This window comes from Furipterus horrens, unplaced genomic scaffold, assembly GCF_987537825.1.
Source record: "Furipterus horrens unplaced genomic scaffold, mFurHor1.1.pri manual_scaffold_6, whole genome shotgun sequence".
Lineage (NCBI taxonomy): Eukaryota > Metazoa > Chordata > Mammalia > Chiroptera > Furipteridae > Furipterus > Furipterus horrens.
Window position 1 is genome coordinate 16,950,617 of NW_028327176.1, and position 20,406 is coordinate 16,971,022.

General features: G+C 39.2%; 1 protein-coding gene across 1 annotated transcript in view; it reads right to left on the minus strand.

The window, feature by feature from the left end:
* The window catches only part of RAB10 (RAB10, member RAS oncogene family), a 72,572-nt gene that overhangs the window by 17,263 nt on the left and 34,903 nt on the right, over window positions 1-20,406 (minus strand). The window contains exon 2 of the mRNA XM_090281074.1: window positions 4,853-4,913. Within this exon, the coding sequence (XP_090137200.1) occupies window positions 4,853-4,913 (61 nt within the window). The remainder of the gene's footprint in view (window positions 1-4,852; window positions 4,914-20,406) is intronic.

The window sequence follows — 20,406 nt, forward strand, 5'->3', positions numbered from 1 at the left end:
GATATGCAATTTCTCTACATCCAAAATGATATGTTTAAATTATTATCTTCATTTAAAAAAACAGAAGTCAAAAGCCCAATATCTGCCTTGCAGAGTTTACAGTCCTGTGGGGGACAGGAATAAACAAGTTAAATACATATATAATCCCAAATTGTGACAAATGCCAATAAGGTAACAGGGTGGCATGATGAAGAATAGGGTAAGGGTGGAAGTAATCTAGAATGATCACGGTGGTCCTCTTCATAAAGGTGATGCTTAAGGTGAGAGAGAAATACGAACAGAAATTAACCAAAGTCATTTTGTCAACAAATATTTGAGCATCTACATTTGCCAGGATCTGTTCTAGGTGGTATTTATATAACCACAAATTAAGATAGATGTGACCCCACCCTCACAAAGCTTACATTTTGCCCTGACTGGTGTGGCTCAGTGGGTTGGGCATCGTCATACAAACTGAAAGGTCACTGGTTCGATTCCCAGACAAGTGATGTTTCTCTAACACATCCATGTTTCTCTTTCCCTTCTCTCTCTAAAGATCAATAAATAAAATATTTTTAAAAAGCTTAGATTCAAAAATAAACTATGCCAAAGATAAACTAGAAACTGTGATAGTGCCAGGAAGATTGGGCTACTTTAGCTAGTCATCACCTAAGTCCTCTCTCAGAGAATAACACTAGACTGAGAATGGATGAGAGGAAGCAGCAAGGCAAAGATCTGATGAAAAGCATTCTAAGCAGAAGAAATCATTGATGTACAAAGGCCCTGAAATGGGACCATGCCTGGCATGCTCAAGGGAGGAACAAAGTGGCCATAGTGGCTGGAGCAAAGCTGGTGAGAGAGAAGGTCAGAAGGGGCAGGAGCCAGAACCTGGAGTATTCAAGTTGTATTTCTGTTGAAATGGGAAGTCTCTGGAATGAGTGGTACTTCAGAATGTTCAGTCTAGCTAGAGTCAGGAGCAGTGGAAGACTCGGGGTTGAGGGGGGTCTACAGGGCATTTACCAAAGTCCTAAACTGGAAGAACACTTGCCTTTTTCATGGAAGTGAACGAAGATCAGCTGCAGACAAAAACTATATACACAAAAGAACACAAAGTGAAGTCAGAAATGTGGGCAGGGGCCCACTCTGTAAACTGTGGTAAGAAATCTGGATTTGGGATTTGCACTTTCATTTGAAACTCAATGGAAAGTCAAAACGGGTATAAATAGGGGAAGGAATGACAACCATGACTAAATTTATCCTTGAAAAGGTTACTCTGGCTGTCATGTGGGAAAATTACCAAAAGGCAGCACAAGGGAATAAGGACCTGTTAGGATGATTCAAAGAAATAACGATTCCTTCGACTAGGGTGGGTTACAATGGAGAGGGCAGATTGTGTATGGATTCTAGATACATTTTGGATGTTTGCTAAATTGGATGTTGGGGTTAAGGGAATGAGAAAAATCAAAGATGCCTCCAAAGTCTCTGGTAGCTAACGAAGGTAAACAGGTAATTCTTCTACAATGGGACACTACTGATTTTTGGTGACTATGGCAAGCATTTCTGACCCACTCCCTCAAAAGTGAGAGGAGAGAAGAGGAGAGGAGAGGATGCTGACTTTAAGTAACTCACTATAGCTTTTTTCCTGGCAGGACCTGCTACTCTTTGGAAAATGTAGACTGCAGAAGATACTGTGGTGAAACTTTCTAGAGATCTGGGATTTTAAAAGCTGCAGATACTTTTCTATCAGCCAAACAAGGTAATTTTAGGTCTACAGACATGTGCCTTGGCCAGGGTGAGACCCATCTCCACCTTTATGCACAGAAAGACTAAAAGACTCCTGGAAAGAAAGCAAGAAAATCATTCAAATAAAGAAAAAGAAGACATTAATGATTCATAAATTGTGTCTCAACAAAACCAAATGAACATTTCATAATTACTGCTGTGTATTAACTATAAAAGAAAAATGAGACAAAGCTTTAGCACAACTGAAGTTTCCAAACCTAAAATATGATCACAGAACAGGAACTTTTCAAGTTGAAACAAGAATCCGAATATATGCATTTAAAATTACTATTATAATTTTAAAGCCTATGATTCATACTTGACACAAATTTAAAGAATTTTATTGTACTTCTATAGGGGACAAAATCTATAAAAACTAATAAAAATAATGTCTACAAAAAGTTACAAACACATTAAAGAAAATAAATATTTTAGCTTAAGCTTATCAGAGCATCAAAATAATTGTATTGATTTTTTTAATAACCTGGCCAGGTAGCTCAGTTAGTTACAGTCTCATCCTGATATACCAAGGTTGTGGTTTCAATTTCAAGTCAGAGAACATATAAGAATCGACCAATGAGCGCCCTGGCTGCGTGGCTCAGTGGATTGAGCATCGGCCTGCGAGCCAAGTGTCGCTGGTTCGATTCCCAGTCAGGGCACATTACTAGGTTGCACGTCAGGTCCCCAGTTAGGGGCATGAGTGAGAGGCAACCACACAGTGATCTTTCTCTCCCTCTCTTTCTCCTTTCCCCTCTCTCTAAAAAAATAAAATTAAACAAATAAATAAATTATTAAAAAAAAAAAAAAGAATCGACCAATGAATGCACAAATAAGCAGAACAAATGGATGCTTCTCTCTCCCGTCCTTTCTTTAAAAATCAATCTATAAAAAAAAATTTTTAAACCCTTTTATATGGACTGTAAGCAAACTATGTGATACCGGTTTAACACAGACCATTTCATGAAATCCTTATAACAATCTTTTGAGATAGGTGGTATTATCTCCATTTTCCATATGAAGATATAAGTGGTTCCCAGTGGGTATGTAACTTGCCCAAATTCATACAATAAGTGAAAGAGATAAAATAGCAAGATCTCATGGACTACAAAGTCCATGGCAATAATTTCTTTACTTCACTGAAAAGTGGTTACCTGATTGCTGGCGTTAGAAAGAGAAGTCTCACAGAATCTAAAGAAGAATAAGACTTTCAGGTCTGAGGCAAACACACGCAGGAGACTTCTGGCCAAGATGAAGGCCTAGACAGACACATTCCATCTCCCTCCACAACTAAGCAGGAATACAACTACCACAAAACCAGAAATAACCATAAGTTCCAGAAAATAAATGGAAGTCCAACGTATGAAGTTATAAAGAAGTGGTGCTTGTCCAGACAGGTAGGTGGGACGAAGCCAGGGCAGAAAAGTCAAGCTGTGCTGGCGGTGGCAGCGGCAGCGATGGCGGCAGGACTGCGGTAAGCACAGACACTCGTATTTAATGGGAGGCGAGAAGCGCCTGGGGAGCATCCCTGTCTGCAGACCAGACCTGTCGGCTTGTGATTCCAACGCCGGGGAAGGCAGACCCCCATTGCCTCGAACTATGAGGCCCAAAGGGGGTGACGGAGGAGGAGGCTCCCAGTCTCTCAGTGGAGAGTGAAGGGCAGGAATCCATCTTGGACCCCCGCCCCCACACAAAACACCAGAGCGTGGTGAGAAGGGTCACCCGGTAGTGACGAGTGCACAAGGCTCTGCCCCCTATAGCACTGGAGGTGTGACAGCCCCGCCCAGGAAGCAAAGGTAAACATAAAACTGTCAGGATGGCACAGATCATGATAGAGATCCTGGTGACACAGCTGACCAGACAGCAAATATCTAATCTAACGGATCAGCAGATAGGGAATCTTTCTGAGGCACAGTTCAGAGTTTTGGTTATATGAATGCTTACAGACCTAACAGCAGATCTTAAACAAGACAGGGAAGGAATGAAGGCTAGTCCGGCTGAAATGAACAAAAACACATACAAAAACTAGTGGAGAGGGTAAGAAAACCAGGGATCAAATCAACAAATCGGAACATAGGGAAGGAATAATCAACCAGTGCAGAAAGAAGAAACGAAAAGTGAGGAAAATGAGGAGAGGCTCAGAAACCTATGGGACAGCTATAAGCAGGCCAACATCCAAATCCTAGGGTTGCCAGAAGGTGAAGAAGAACTAGAAATTGAAAAATTATGTGAAAAAATAATGAAGCAGAACTTCCCTAACTTGGGGAAGGAAATAGACTTACAGGTCCAGGAAGCAGAGAGAGTTCCAAAGAAACTGGACTCAGGGAGAACCACACCAAGACACGTTATAATCAAAATGTCAAAAATTTAAGATAAAGAGAGAATCTTAAAAGCAGCAAGAGAGAAGAGAATTAAGTACAAAGGCGCCCAATAAGACTATCAACTGATGTCTCAAAAGAAACTCTGCAGGCAAGAAGGGACTGGCAAGAAATATTCAAAGTAATGAAAAGAAAAAACCTACAACCACGATTACTCTATCCAGCGAAGCTGTCATTCAGAATAGAAGGGCAGAGAAAGTGCTTCCAGGACAAAGTAAAACTGAAGGAGTTCATCAGATCCAAACTACTGTTACATGAAATGTTAAAGGGACTTGTTTAGGAGAAAGAGGATCAAAACTATGAACATTAAAATGAAAATTGTATCACAACAACCAACTTACAGAAGCTAGGGAACCGAAACAAAGGCAAACTAAGTAGGCAACAAGGGTGGGAAAAGAATTATAGGTATGGGGAACATTTTGGGGGGAGGTCAGCAGCGAGGGGGAAGGGGAGAAAGGGAGGGAGATGGTATAGGAATTAATAAGCACAGTAGGAGGGAGTGGAGTAGATAGGAAGATGTTGAGAAGAACTATATGCACAACCAATGGGCATGGACTAAGGGTGGGGGACAACTGGAGGGAGGGAGTCACTGGGTGGAGGGGAGCAGAGGGAAAATTGGAATAACTCTAACACCATAATCAATAACGCATATTAAAAAAAAAGGCTTTCAGGCCTGACGTTCTACTACATAAAGTAAGTAAATGAGTGTCACTTACCAGATCTGTAGCTTGATCTTCTTTCCTTGTAATTCAACTGTTTTGATCTTAAAGTCTATTCCTACAACATAGAAAAAAGAAAGGTAAATTGTATCTGAACTGGACTATACTAAAATTAATTGTAATAAAAACATACTTTTAAAATCTGGGAATGTTTGGCTCTGGATAATCACTAAGTATGCAGTTCTGAGCAAAGCGTCAAATTTTAAACCTGAATAATAATGTAAGACCCAAGATGGTAGAAGAAATAGTTATATACAAAGTTAGTTCTTACAATTAGAAAATAAAAAAGTATAGTTTAAAATATCTAATATGAAGGAATAAAAGATGGTTTCTAGTAGGAAAAAATACAGCTTTCCTAGCCTGCAGAACAAAAGAAAACTGTGAGATAAAAAGGGTCATTTCATAATCACAAAGGGATCAATTAATTAAAAAGGCATAAAAATACTAAATTTTATGCATCTAATAATATAGAGATACAAAATACATGAAGCAGAAGTGTTGCAGATCCTCCAGAATCTGCTCTTCAACCAATGAAAATCTTCAGCTTGGTCCCATTATGTTCCCCATGCCCAATAAAAAAAAGGGGTTGGTGGGGAGCATTTGCCTGTCGTTTACAAACCTCAGATTACAATGTCTATAGGCTCAGACTATGTCTACACTTGCCTGGCTTTTGTAAACATCAGTGTATGTCTATGGACAAAAAAGGGTCCTATGCAAAGGAACCTAACAGGGTGCTCTGATCATCAATTCCTAACTGGGCAGGCCATGGTGGGTAGTCACTGCCCAAGGATATAACTTAATAAAAGGCTTACCTTTGCCTAAGTAAACCCTGTCCATCTACATTAACACACCTTTGAAATGCCTTTTCAGACCCCGCCCCCTTAAGCAACCTCAGGAGAGCACATAATCTCAACTATCCGGTAATCCCATTCCCACCTTGCTTTCTCCCACCTTCATCAGCTTCCCTAAATTTCCTCCTTAATCTCAAAAGTTTTAGAAACTGCAAAACTGTTATTCCCTGAAACATTTGAGATCTTGCTTTGTTGTTGGTTTTGGCTCAAGTAAACTCATATAAAAATTGTTTATAGGTTTGGATGTTTCTTACTTTGACAGTCTATATTTTTGTTTCTTTAGTCGTCGTCGGCATCCGTCCGTCTCGAGAGACGATGGTGTAGCTTCTTAAGAGTCTATCTGCACCGCCGAGAATGGTTGTGCAGTCCGACTCGGGAGTGACACGGTATCTGTCTCCTCCCGTGTTGAATCGACATCTTACGATGACGCTGGAGTGTCCTCTCCAGTGAAGCTGAAGCTACAGAGCCTGGGCAGGGTGATATGGAGGGTCTGCTGTTGCCCATGCAGCAGACCCCCCCTCTCTTCGCAGCTGAAGGGTCCAAGGGAAAGACGGAGTCAATACAGCTTGGCTTCAGGTGCGCCGCAGGAGTTGCCGATGTTGACTACAACGTCAAACCGCCTTAGGGACTCCGGCTCCGGATTTTCTGTCGGGGTTTACTCCCTTAGCCTTTCCCCTGAAGAGGTATGCTGCAAGGCAGTGGAGGTTTCTTTAGTAATTATTGAGAAAATCATCCTAAAATGGCCTGGTGGTCAAGACCAACTCTGAATAAGACTATTCCAGTTAGGAATCGGCGGCGGCGGCGGCGGCGGCGACAGCCGTCCGTCTCGAGAGACGATGGCGTAGCTTCTTGAGAGTCTATCTGCACCACCGAGAATGGCTGTGCAGTCCGACTCGGGAGTGACAATCCCTGCCGCACTTGTTACAGGTGAAGGCAGATGGCCGTTGTTGCTGCTGTTGACGCTGCTTCCGCCTCGATCTTTTCTGGGCCGCCTCCTCATTGCGCGCAGCCTCTGCGCGTGACGTACCTTGCCTGACCGCGAGCCTCCAGGCTAGGCGGTCGTCTGCTTGAACTTCCCATGTGTTGAGATTGATGGAGCATTGTGTCATGTCCTTTTTGCATATGTCTTTGAACCGCAGTTTTGGACGCCCTGACAGGGCGCCAGTTAGGAATACAATTTGTTAATTGATCCTAAGGACAAATCTGACAACAAATATTATTTCAGAAAACTTTCCTGAAGAAAACTGAAATTAGGACACAGTCTGAAAACTTTAAACCCTCTGGGATGGAAACCAGGTACAACTGGAAAACTAAGAATTTAGGCTGTTTTAGGTAAAGCCACCTACCTAACTGGTTAAGATAGCAACCTCATCTTAGACTCCTTGAGTTTCCCTCTAATCTCATTGTCTGTCTTTAAACTAATAAGCAGTTGTTGAGGCAATTCCTCATTCTTTTCTGCACAAAAACTCTCCTGGTGTGTCTTCCTCTCTGGCCACTCTTCAATCTTCATTACTGGTTTCTCATCTCACTGACCTTTTCTAAAAGTTGCAATGAACTTCTTTTCTTTCTTCACTCATTCCCTTGATTTTCCAAAATTTCATGGCTTTAAACTCCATATACACACTGATAAGTCTCAAATTTTATCACAGCCCAGACCTCATACCGTCTTTCACAAAGACTAGCAAAGTGCTTAAAATAGTCCATAATGCCCTCCATTTTCTGCCCACCTCCCCCTTTCACGCTGACATCATCATTTCTTGTATCTTATCTTACGTAGCTAGCTGTTTTGGCTTCCTTGCTGTTCCACACACAGGACCAGCAGACACCCACCTCAAGGTCTTTACATATACTGTTCCCCCAACCTGAAATACTCTTCATCACAGCTCCTCCCCTTAGCTCCACTATCCTAAGTTGCACGCTTCCCCATGTCCCCCCACCACATGTCCATTATCTGTCAACACTTCCTAATCTCTCTTACCTTGTCAAAAAATTATTTATTTATTTTTGAAAAGGGGAAGGAAGAGAGAAAGAAAGGGAGAGAAACATCAATGTGAGGGAGAAATATCAATAGGTTGCCTCTTGTACCCACTCCAACTGGGGAACAAGCCTGTAACCCAGGTCTGACCAGGAATCAAAATCAAACCAGCAACCTTCCACTTTGCAGTACAATGCCCAACCAACTGAGCCATACCGGTCAGGGCTCTCTTCCTTACTTTTTATCTTTAACATTCCTCAAATATACTGTATATATTTACTTATTCCTATAATTTATTATGTGTCCGCCTTTACCAAAATAGAAGATCCACAAGGGTAGGGATTTTTATGTTCAATTCAGTTCAATTCCTAGTACCTAGAGCTATGCCTGACATGTAAGCAGGCATTCAAAACTATTTGTTGAATAAACAGATAAATGAAGCTTTCTAGAAAAGGTAAAAAGGGTATCGAGAAAAGACATTTAGACAGTTGACCCTTAAGGTGAAATTCATCACTTGACAAGTTCCACAATTGTCCACTTAGCTTCCAAACAGCTTTTTTAAAGCCTCAGGTCAAAACATGAAGGACAAAGGTTCCAGTGAGATACCAAAATAGATAAGCAAAAAACAAACCAAAAAAAGTGAATCTAGAGGAACAAATGGAAAAGAAAGAAAAGAGAAGAAAAGAAGGAAAAGGAACCAGAACCAGAAAACTTCTGTAAATAACGTATTCAAAAAGGATGTAAGAGGGCCCTGGCTGGGTAACTCAGTCAGCTAGAGCATCTTTCTGATATGCAGGTTTGATTTCCAATAAGGGCACATACAAGAATCAACCAATAAATGCATAAATAAGTAGAACAACAAATTGATGTTTCTCTCTCTTTCAAAAAAAATCAATAAAAATGAAAAAAGGATATAAGAGAAAATTGAGATCTTCCAGAAAACAGAATATACCCCCCAAAATGAACTTTATGAGATATGACAAGTTGGAAAACCAAATCAGGAGGTCTGACATCTGACAGAAGCTCAAGAAAGAACAGAGAAGGAACTAGTATAAATGACCCCTGGACATGGACAACGGTGAGGGGATTGACTGTGGGAGAGGGGGGAGGTAGGCAAGGCAGGGGAGAGCAACAGGGGTAAAATGGGACAACTGTAACAGAACAACAACTAAAAAATGGAAAAAAAAAAAGAGAAAAAATGGCATATAAGAAATAATTTTAAAATTATACAAGAAAAACTTAACAGAAAAAAGGAATCTATTTTAGACTGAAAGACCCACGGTGAAGTGCCTAGCATGATGGATTAAATAAGATCTGTACCAAGTAATATGAAATTTTAGAACATCAGGGATCAAGATAATATAAAAGCTTTCAGAGAAAGAAACTGGGCTAAAGAAGCAAACTAGCTTCAACAATCAAGAACGACAACTCTAAACTTCTCATACTTCCTAACAGCAACACTAGAATCAAAATGCAAAAAGATAATGTCTTTAAAAAGTATTTTCAACCTACATACAGCCAAAAGCAAATGAGTAAAAAAAAAAAAAAAAGCGATTTCTAGACATAAAAAATAAACTCAAAATATTTATCTTCTATGTATCTTTTATAAGACAGCTACTAGGAAGAAACTGCTTCAAGAATAGGAAGAAAGGAAATCCAGCAAGTGAGGAAAAGGGCAGTTCAAACTGGCCTAGACAGCAACCAGTTCAGAGAGAATGACGGAAAGAACAGAAGAAATAAAACAAGAAAAAAGTTCCAAGAGGTATGCCTCCTAAGAGAAGGGAAGAAATGGTATCAATGAATTTGTATGAAAAGCAGAATTAAGAGGGTTTGGCAATTCTGCTGTAGAGTTTGGGATAAAGAATGGAGAGTGCCTGAATCTTAAGCAAATGGAACAATGAAGGAAGTGTAAACTACAGTAAAAACAAAAAGTTGTCCTAGAAACGAAAATGCCATTTATAGTACACTACTGAGCTTTAGCAGCTAACAAAAACGTGTAATAACTATTTGAGAAAATGAAGGGAGAGGCACCAGGAATGCCTGGTGGTATTAAATTCTCATCTTCCATAACAACAACAGAATTTCTAAAACTAGTTTTGCTTTGTTTTTTAAGTTAAAAAGATATAACTAGAGAATATGAGGGTTGAAGAAAAAGCCAAAAAAGTTTGGGAAATGTAACACAGGTGGGTGCGGAGCAAGGATTCGTTGTTGCCTTGAAATACTTACTGACTTCTGAACTTCTGCACCTACTGTATTAACAGACATAAAAATTAGGCTAATAGAAAAGATATATTTACAGATCTGCTCTCTCCACTACTTAAAACACTTCAACTGATCATAATTCTATTAAGCCCCACCTGTGATTTCATTCCCTCTAGTCTTCCTTCTATAGTCACATTAAAGTACAACTTTTACAAGCTGCTCACTTGCCAAGTAAGTACCTTTGTCACTCCAGAATGTACTGGGCTGGCCAAAAAGTTCATTCAGTTTTTTCCTCTCATAGGATGGCTCTAGTAGTACTTAGTTGCCTTTAAATGCACTTGAGTGCTTGCTTCAACAGCACATATACTAAATCCATTTGGACTTCGGGCCAAGATGGAGGCATAGGTAAACATGGCCCACCTCTTCACAAAACCACAGCAAAAATTACAACTAGACTACAAAACAAATATCACCCAAAATCGTAAAAAAAACGAGCTGTAAGGAAGTCCAACAACCAAGGAATTAAAGAAGTTACATTCACCCAGATCGGCAGGAGAGGCAGAGACGCGGAGATGCTTGGGCCTGGAGAAACGGAATAGGTGGTCCAACACCCCTGTGTGCTGGATAAAAATCAGGAGGGATACCTTGGGAGCAAGGGATCCCAGCCCCACACTAGACCACCCAGCCCAGAGTTCCACTTGCCAGGAAGATAAGGACCCGTAACTTCTCGCTGTAAAAGCCAGTGGGGGCTGGGCAGCACAAGAACTGCAGGACTCTCAGGAGTCTCCTTTTAGAGGGCCCGAACAGACAAAGGACTTACAGAGACTCACTCCCTCTGGGCTTCAGCACCAGGACAGCAGCTGGAAAGGCACCAGTGGCATACTGGGAGAAATTAAAGTGTCTGGCATCAGGGAGAATGCTGGGGGACAGCTTCCTCTGAGAGAATACTCCAGAGGCCAGGCAGCAGCCATTGTTCCCATTTTGAACCCTCCCACACAGAGAGCCACAGAGTGGTGACACGTATCTGAGACTCCATTAACCTGATTCACAGGGGTTGCCCCACCCTGGCTATTACCTAAGGCTCCGCCCCATCCAACTTACTGGGGCGCTTTTCTACAATAGGCCATGTTACTAAGACAGAAAGTCAAAGCAGCTCTATTACACAGAAAAAAACACAGGGAGGCTGCCAAAATGAGGAGACAAAGAAACAGGGCCCAAATGAAAAAACAGATCAAAACTCCAGGAAAAGAGATAAATGAAATTGAGATACGCAATCCATCAGATGCAGAGTTTAAAACACTAGTTATTAGGGTGCTCAGGGAACTCACTGGTTACTTCAACAACATAAAAAAGACCCAGGCAGAGCCCTGGCTGGTGTGGCTCAGTGGACTAAGTGCCGGCCTGCAAACCAAAGGGTCGCTGGTTCAATTCCCAGTCAGGGCACATGCCTGGGTTGTGGGCCAGGTCCCCAATTGGGGACATGCAAGAGGCAACCACACATTTATATTTCTCTCCCTCTCTTTCTCATTCCCTTCAACTCTCTCTGAAAATAAATAAGTAAAACGTAAATTTTAAAAGAGAGAGAGAGAGAGAGAACTAGGCAGAAATGAAGGCTACACTAAGTGAAATAAAGAAAAATTTACAGGGAACCAATAGCAGAGTGGATGAATCAAGAATCAAATCAATGATTCGGAACATAAGAAAGAAAAAACATTGAATCAGAACAGCAAGAAAAAAAGAATCCAAAAGAACAAGGATAAGCTAAGGAGCCTCTGGGACAACTTCACAAACATGCCAACATTCAAATCAGAGGGGTGCAGGAAGGAGAAGAGAAAGAGCAAGAAATTGAAAACTTATGAAAAAATAACGAAAGAGAACTTCCCTAATTCGGTGAAGGAAACAGACGTTCAAGTCCTGGAAGCTCAGAGTCCCAAACAAGATGGACACAAAGAAAATCAAATTAAGACACATCATAATTAAAATGCAAAGGTTAAAGATAAAATCTTAAAAGCAGCAAGAGAAGAGAGTTACCTACAAAGGAGTTTCCATAAGACTATCTATCAGCTGATCTCTCAAAACAAACTTTGCAGGCATGAACAAACTGGCAAGTATTCAAAGTGATGAAAATCAAGAACCCACAACCAATATTACTCTACCCAGCAAAGCTGTCATTTAGAGTGGAAGGGCAGATCAAGTGCTTCAGACAGAGTAAAGCTGAAGGAGTTCATCTGTCACCAAGCCATTATTATATGATATATTAAAAGGACTTATGTAAGAAAAAGAAGATAAAAACTATTAACATTAAAATGGTAATAAATTCACAACAATCAACAATTGAATCTAAAAAACAAACTAAGCAAACAACCAGAACAGGAACAGAATCATAGATATGGAGATCATTTGGAGGGTTATCAGTTGGAAGGGGGGTGGGGAGAATGGGGGAAAAGGTGCAAGGATTAAGAAATACAAATTAGTAGGTACAGAATAGACGGGAATATTAAGTGCAGTATAGAAAATGGAGTAGTCAAAGAATTTACATGCATGACCCATGGATGTGAACTAAGAGGGCATTGCTGGAGGGAACGTGGGGTACTGGGTGGAAGGGGGCAAAGGGGGAAAAACTGGGATAATTGTAATAGCATAATCAATAAAATATATTAAAAATGAAAAATATAAATCCATTCAAAACAATTTTGTTACTGTATTGTGACAGCTGTCATGTCAGCGTGCATTTAAAAAAGACATCAAAATTAGTGAATTTTTGTGTACCCATTTTACTAGTGAAAAAAGGAAGAAAATAACCAACACTTTCAGCATATTCTGCTTTATTATTTCAAGAAAGGTAAAAACGCAACCGAAATGCATAAAAACATTTGTGCAGTGTATGGAGAAGGTGCTGTGACTGATCAAATGTGTGAAAAGTAGTTTGTGAAGTTTTGTTACAAAGAGTTCTTGCTGGACACTGCTTCATGATTGGGTAGACCAGCTGAAGTTGACAGTGATCAAATTGAGACATTAATTGAAAACAATCAATGTTATACCACGTAAGAGATACCCGACATACTCAAAACATCCAAATCAAGTGCTGAAAAGTATTTGCACTAGCTTGGGATACATATCTTAATCACTTTGATGTTAGGGTTCCACATAAGTGAAAAATCCTTCTTGACTATATTTCCACATCTGATTCTCTACTTAAACGTGACAAAAGCACTGTTTTTAAAACGAATTGTGATGGGCTATGAAAAGTGGATAGTTTACAATAATGTGGAATGGAAGAGATCATGAGGCAAGTGAAATGAACCATCATCACCTCCACTAAAGGCTGGTCTTCATCCAAAGAAGGTGATGTTATGTATATGGTAGGATTGGAAGAGAGTTCTCTATTATTAGCTCCTTCCAGAAAAGGAAATGATTAATTCCAACACGTACTGCTCCCAATTAGACCAACTGAAAGCTGCACTCCACAAAAAGCATCTGGAATAAGTCAACAGAAAATGCGTATCTTCCATCAGGATAACACGAGACCACGTCTTTCTTCGATGACCAGGCAAAAACTGTTAAAGCCTGGCTGGGAAGTTTCGATTCATCTGCCATATTCACCAGACATTACACCTTCATATTTCCATTTCTTTCAGTCTTTACAAAGTTCTCTTAATGGAAAACAATTTCTATTTCCTGGAAGACTGCAAAAGGTACCTGGTACAGTTCTTTGCTCAAAAAAGATAAAAAGTTTTGGGAAGATGAAATTATGAAGTTGCCCGAAAGATGGCAGAACGTAGTGAACAAAACGGTGATTAATGTTATTCAATAAAGTTATTGGTGAAAATAAAAAGTGTATTTTATTTTCACTTAAAACCAAACAAACTTTTTGCCCCCCCCCCCATAAACATACCTATGTAGGGAAAAACTTAATACTTAAGGTACAGTAAAAAAAAGGTTTTGGTAACATTTAAAGATTAGAGCAAAATCAGTAACTCAGCTGTCATGAGAAACTAATTAAAAAAACCTACCACCCTCTAAGATTTGTGCCAAGAGAAATAACCAGATTCTCCTACAACATTGTTACTAGCTAAATCACCACAAACTAGAGCAATCTAAAGTGTTTGATCCAAACAATGATTTTTTAGATTCTGCTTGTAAAAACACAAGTTCCTTCTTTTTTATAGCCGCATAGTATTCCATTGTGTAACTGTACAACAACTTTTTAATCCACTTATCTACTAATGGGCACTTGGGCTGTTTCCAGATCTCAGCTGTTTTTAAAAATGCTGCTATGAACATAGGGGGTACACATATTCTTCCTAACTGTTATTTCAGGATTCTTAGGATATATTCCAAGAAATGGAATCTCTGGGTCAAACGGTAGTTCCATTTTTAATTTTTTCAGGGAACTCCACGCTCTTTTCCACAGCGACTGCACCAGTCTGCATTCCCACCAGCAGTGCACTAGGGTTCCCTTTTCTCCACATCCTCTCCAGCACTTGTTGTTTCTTGATTTATTGATGATGGCCATTCTGACAGCTGTGAGGTGATACCTCATTGTAGTTTTAACTTGCATCTCTCATTAGTGACGTTGAGCATTTTTTCATGTCTGTTGGCCATTTGCATGTCTCTTACCCTTTGCAATAACAGTGATTACTCTGGTGATTATTATGTTAAGCAAAATAAGCCAGTCAGATAAAGATAAATACCATATGATCTCACTTATATGTGGAATCTAATGAACAAAATAAGACCAGAGGCATGGAGATGTGGAGCAGACTGACACATCTCAGAGGGGTGGAGGACTGGGGGCAGCGGGCAGGGGCAGGGAAGTACTGGAAGAGATTAGCCAAAGAACATATATGCATATATGCACAACCCAGGACACAGAAAACAATGTGGTGAAGACCAGGGGTGGGGGCCTGGATGGAGGGGGGGCAAAGGATAAATAGGGGACATCTGTAAATACAGTATTCCCTCACTTGTTGGGGGTATTACATTCTAGACCCCCCGCCATGATAGTTGAAAATCCGCGAAGTAGGAACCTTACATTTTAGTATTTATATGTATTTTAAGGCTTTATAAACCCTTCCCACACACTTATAAACTGTTCTCAGTCCCTTATTAACTTTTCCCACTCCCTTATTAACGTTTTACACACTTTTATAAACTTAAGTTTTTAAACATATTCTATACTCTTAAACCTACGTAACTTTAACATATGTATACAGTACCGCAAAATCCCACGATATAGCGAAAAATCCACAATAAATAATTAAATATAATATTTTTAAAAATCCCACGATACAGTGAGGCCGCGGTAAGTGAACTGCAATACAGAGGGACTACTGTAGTGTCAACAATTAAAAAAAAAAGAGAGAGAAAACCCCTCTCTTTCTGAACAGATTCCTGGGACTCGGTTCAAACAAGTATTCCAATTTACTGCAGGTCTAACTCATTTATCAATTTTCAGCTGCTCAGGAAAGGAAGCAACTGTATCAGCCCAAACATTTGGCTTAATGTTACAGAAGCACCACCCACTGACAAGAGGAGTAACTGCAACTTCTAGCCAGTAGTCAGTTTTCCAAGGCTCGACTTTTGATGAGTCATCAATGCATTGTAATTGATGCAAGCAGAAGCAACCTATATAATGAACTCCATGTAACCAAAATTTAACAGCTTATAGCTAAATGATCGTATCTGTGGTTTTTAACAAGTGAAAATCAGTGTTTTTACCACACCAGGAAAGGAAGTAAGAATCACAACCTACAATCTTTTGAATGTAGGTTAGTCTGGAATTTAGGAGGCCAGGTTGCAGTCCTAGCTCTGTCACTAACAGCAGAAATTCTGTTAGTCCGTTTCCCAATATAGACATTAGTTTCTTTATCTGGATGCAGATGTGAAACTGCAGAATCCAAAAGAGTTCCCCCTAAAAATCCTTTCATATAATAGTAATAGCTTAGTAAATACTCAGAATTTACAGTGTGTGTGCCTGGCACTGTTGTAAACCCACTGCATGGATTTTAACTCATTAGATTCTCAGAACAATCTTAGTCCATACAATTGGGTTGGCCAAAAAGTTTGTTTGTTTTCTGTAAGATGACTCCAGTAGCACTTAGTTGTCTATAATTTTATTCAAAACAATTCTGTTAAGACTATATTGAGACAGCTGTCATATCAGCATGTATTAAAAAAAAAACATTGAAATTGGTGAATGTTTGTGTAGCCATTTTAATACTGAAGGTGGAAGAATATAATTTTTGTCATATTATGCTTTATTTCAAGAAAGGCAAAATGCAACTGAAATGAAAATAAGATTTGTGTAGTGTATGGAAAAGGTGCTGACTTATCAAATGTGTGAAAAAGTGGTCTGTGAAGTTCTATCATGGAGATTTCTCTCTGGACCACTCTCCACAGTTGGATAGACCAGTTGAAGTTGACAGTGATCAAATTGAGACATTAACTGAGAACAATCAACGCTATACCACGTGGGAGATATAGCTGACATACTCAAAATACCAAATCAATAAAGTTATTAGTGAAAATGAAAAATGTGTCCTTTATTTTACAGAAAAAAATATTCGGGTGTTTTTGCCCAACCCGTTATTATTTCCATTCTACAAATGAAGAATAAAATAAAAACCAATAGCAGCAAAAAAATAAACTAAGAATATTTACTGGATAATTACTAAGTATTCCAACCATTTCACATGTGCCATCTCATTTAATACTCACAAAAATCCTCTGAGAAAGTACCAATATGTCTATTTTACAGAAGAGAAAATTTAAGGTAATTTACTTAAGATCACAGAATTACCAGGAGGCAGAACCAGGACTCAATTCCATGTGCCTTTAATTTCAGACCATGCATGTTCTTAACCTACATTAAGATCTATAATTCCATTTTTAAAAGATTTTTTAAAATTTTATTTTATTTTTGAATTTTTAGAGAGGGGAAGGAAGGGAGAAAAAACAGAGAGAAACCTTGATGTCAAGAAAGAAACATCAATTGGTTGCCTTCCAAAGGCATTCTGACCAAGGACTGAACCTGCAACCCAGGCATGTGCCCTGACCAGGAATCCAACTGGCAAACTTTCAGTTTTCAGGATGACTCCCAAGCGAGCCACACCAGCCAGGGCCATAATGCCATTTTTATTTACTTATTTTCTATTGAAGTAAAAATTACATAAAATTTGCCATTTTAAAGTGAACAGTTCAGTACATTCATAATGCGTGCAGCCACCACCTCTAGTTCCAAAACGTTCTCATCACCTCAAAAGGAAATTCCATACCTGTTAAGCAATTGCTTTCCATTCTCCTCTTCTGCAACTCCCTGGAAACCAGCCCCCTGCATTCTGTCTCTACAGATTTGCCTATTCTGGATATTTCATATGAATGAAAGCATACAACACTTGACCTTTTTTGTGTCTGGCTTCTTTCACTTAGCATAATGTTTTTAAGGTCCATCCACAGTGTAGCATATATCAGTAGTTCATTCCCTTTTATAATCAATAATATTCTATTTCATACATCATAATTTGTTTACCTGCTCATCTGCTGATGGATATTTGGGCTGTTTTTACCCTTTTGGCCTTTGTGTTGCTATGAACATGCATGTACTTTTATTTGTGTACCAGTTTGCAAGTCTTTGGGATATATATATTCTGGGTCATGTGGTAACTCTATGATTTCTTTTAACTTATTGATTTTAGAGAGAGAAAGAGAGACAAGAAAACATTGATTTGTTGTGCCACTTATTTATGCACTCATTGGTTGATTCTTGTATGTGTCCTGACTGGGGATAAAACCTGCAAACTTGGAAGTATCAGGATGGCACTCTAACCAATTGAATTTAATCAGCTAGATCGAAGATTAACTTTATTTGAGGAACTACGTTCCACAGCAACTGTCCCTTTTAACATTCTCACTAACAATATATGAAAGTTCAATTTTTCTACATCCTCACCAATACCTACTGTTTTGTTTCTTTCTTTTTTTTAATTTTAAGCCATCCTAGTGGATGGGCATAAAGTGGCACCTCATTGTGGTTTTGACTTGTCTTTCCCTAATTATCAATGACGCTGAGCATCAATTCACACACTTGTTGGTCATTTACATGATCATCTTTGGTGAAATCTAAAATCCTTCATCCATTTTTAAATCAAGTTGTCCTTTTGTTGTTGAGTGGTAAAAGCTCTTTAATACTGTGGATACATGACCCTTAACAGATATATGGTTTGCAGATATATTCTTCCTTCTATAGACTGTATTTTCACTTTAATATCTTTTGATGCACAAAAGTTTTAAATTTTGATGAAGTCCAATTAAAATTGCCCAATTTTTCTTTTGTCACATGCCATAACTCCATTGATTTTAATTTTTGAAATTTGTGAGATGGGAGTTCTGGGAATTGAAAACCTGACAGAACTGAAGCTAAGTTCAACTTTTCCCAACTACATTGTAAGATGTAATAGACAAATACCACAAGCATTTCTAGTATATGTATGTATGCATGTAGGTATGTATGTATGTGTGTGTGTGTATAGTCTATGAGTTACTTAGTATTCTAGTAATGTGTGTCCCAGCAGAATAAACCACACTAACAATATACCTGGCACCAAATGCAGTAAACAAAGTCCTTCTGTTGAGGGAATTTACATTCCAGAGACATGAGACAAAATTTTTTTAAAAATTTAATGTTAGTAGTGATAAATGCTTTACAGAAGAACAAAAGGGAGAGCTATTTTATACAAGGAAATCAAGGAATGCCTCACTGAAAGAACTTTGAGCAAAGACCCCTGGAGGTCTTGGAATAGAACAAGCCATGTGAATATCTGGGGAGTCTTCCAATTAGAGAAAACAGTTAAGTACAAAGGCTCTGAGCTGGAAATATGTTTGGCATGTTCGAGAAATATAGTAAGGGGTTGAGTTCAGTGATATGTGCTACTCCAATCCAGGAACATGGTAGAGTTTTCTGTTTATTTGGGTCTTTAAATTCTCTAAGTTGTACTTTGTACTGTTCAGTGTCTAGGTCTTGCACATATTTTGCTAAACTTATCTTTATTTCATTTTCATTTTTTGGGTGCTACTGTATACTTTTGTATAAAACATTGTATATTATTGTATATTGAACTTATATCTTGAAACCCTGCTAAATTCACTTAGTAATCCTGGGGGGTGGGGTTTTTCAAAAACTGTTCTGAGCAATGGAAAAGACGCCTCAATAGATGTATTGTGTCCAATGGAGAGTACTGTGAAGGTGACTGAAGTTTAAACATGTAAGAACACACAATTTATAAATAAAATTTCCCCTCAATGTATACTAGGCCTTGTACATATACAATCTACAATTCCCTGTCTGTATGTATATATAGAACCATGAGTTCATACTGACACCTCTGATTCCAATCCAACATCAGAGTTCATCTAGACTTTTTCCTTTCCTTACCTGTAACCTTCTTTAGCAATTAGAAACCTGGCTCTCTCATTATCTAAAACATATTAAATACTAGTATACTATATTGAATATATTTTAGGTACTAGCATTCAATGCTAGTAAGTCCTCTCTTAATGTGGTCAGTTAGGTTCGTGAAAACCGTGTCTTGGACAGACACCATTCCATTACAGGGCCACTCACACCAACAGCCATACCCACTCAGAACTGGGACAATTTAGACACCTAACTAACATGCATATCCGTAGGATGTGGGAGGAAACCAGAGTACTGGGAGGACACTCATACAGACATTGGGAGAATGTGCAAAGTCCTCACAAGACAGTGGCCCCAACCTGGCATTTTTGTTTCTCATCAATGTTGTAACAAAACAATGTTGAACAAAACCACATAATTTGAGGACCTGCTACATACATGAAGTAGTTTCAGACTTGCTAACCTATGGCCTTATGAGAAACTAGATTTGCTAACTACAATAGCTGTATACAATTCTTTTTATCTTTAGTCTTACAGTATCTAATCAAAATACTCTTTTCTAAGTTTATTTTGATTATTCCTTTCTTCCTCCTCAGTGTGGTTGTTATTCATTTATAATAGTTAGGTTCATGGGGTGGCTTACATTGTTTTTCATGAAAAGTCAACAACTCTTCTTATTTCTGTCCCCCTACAGTATACGTGTGTGTGTGCGCATGTATGCATATATATAAAATATACATATAGGTGTGTTGACTACAACGTCAAACCGCCTTAGGGACGCCGGCTCCGGATTTTCTGTCGGGGTTTACTCCCTTAGCCTTTCCCCTGAAGAGGTATGCCGCAAGGCAGCGGAAGTTTTTTGGAATCAGAGTTTTCCTTCTCTGATGGGCAACAGCAGACCCTCCGTATCACCCTGCCCAGGCTTTGTAGCTTCATCACAAGATGTCGATTCAACACGGGAGGAGACAGATACCGTGTCACTCCCGAGTCGGACTGCACAGCCATTCTCGGCGGTGCAGATAGACTCTTAAGAAGCTACACCATCGTCTCTCGAGACGGACGGCTGCCGACGACATATAGGTGTATATATATAAGATCTATAGAATGG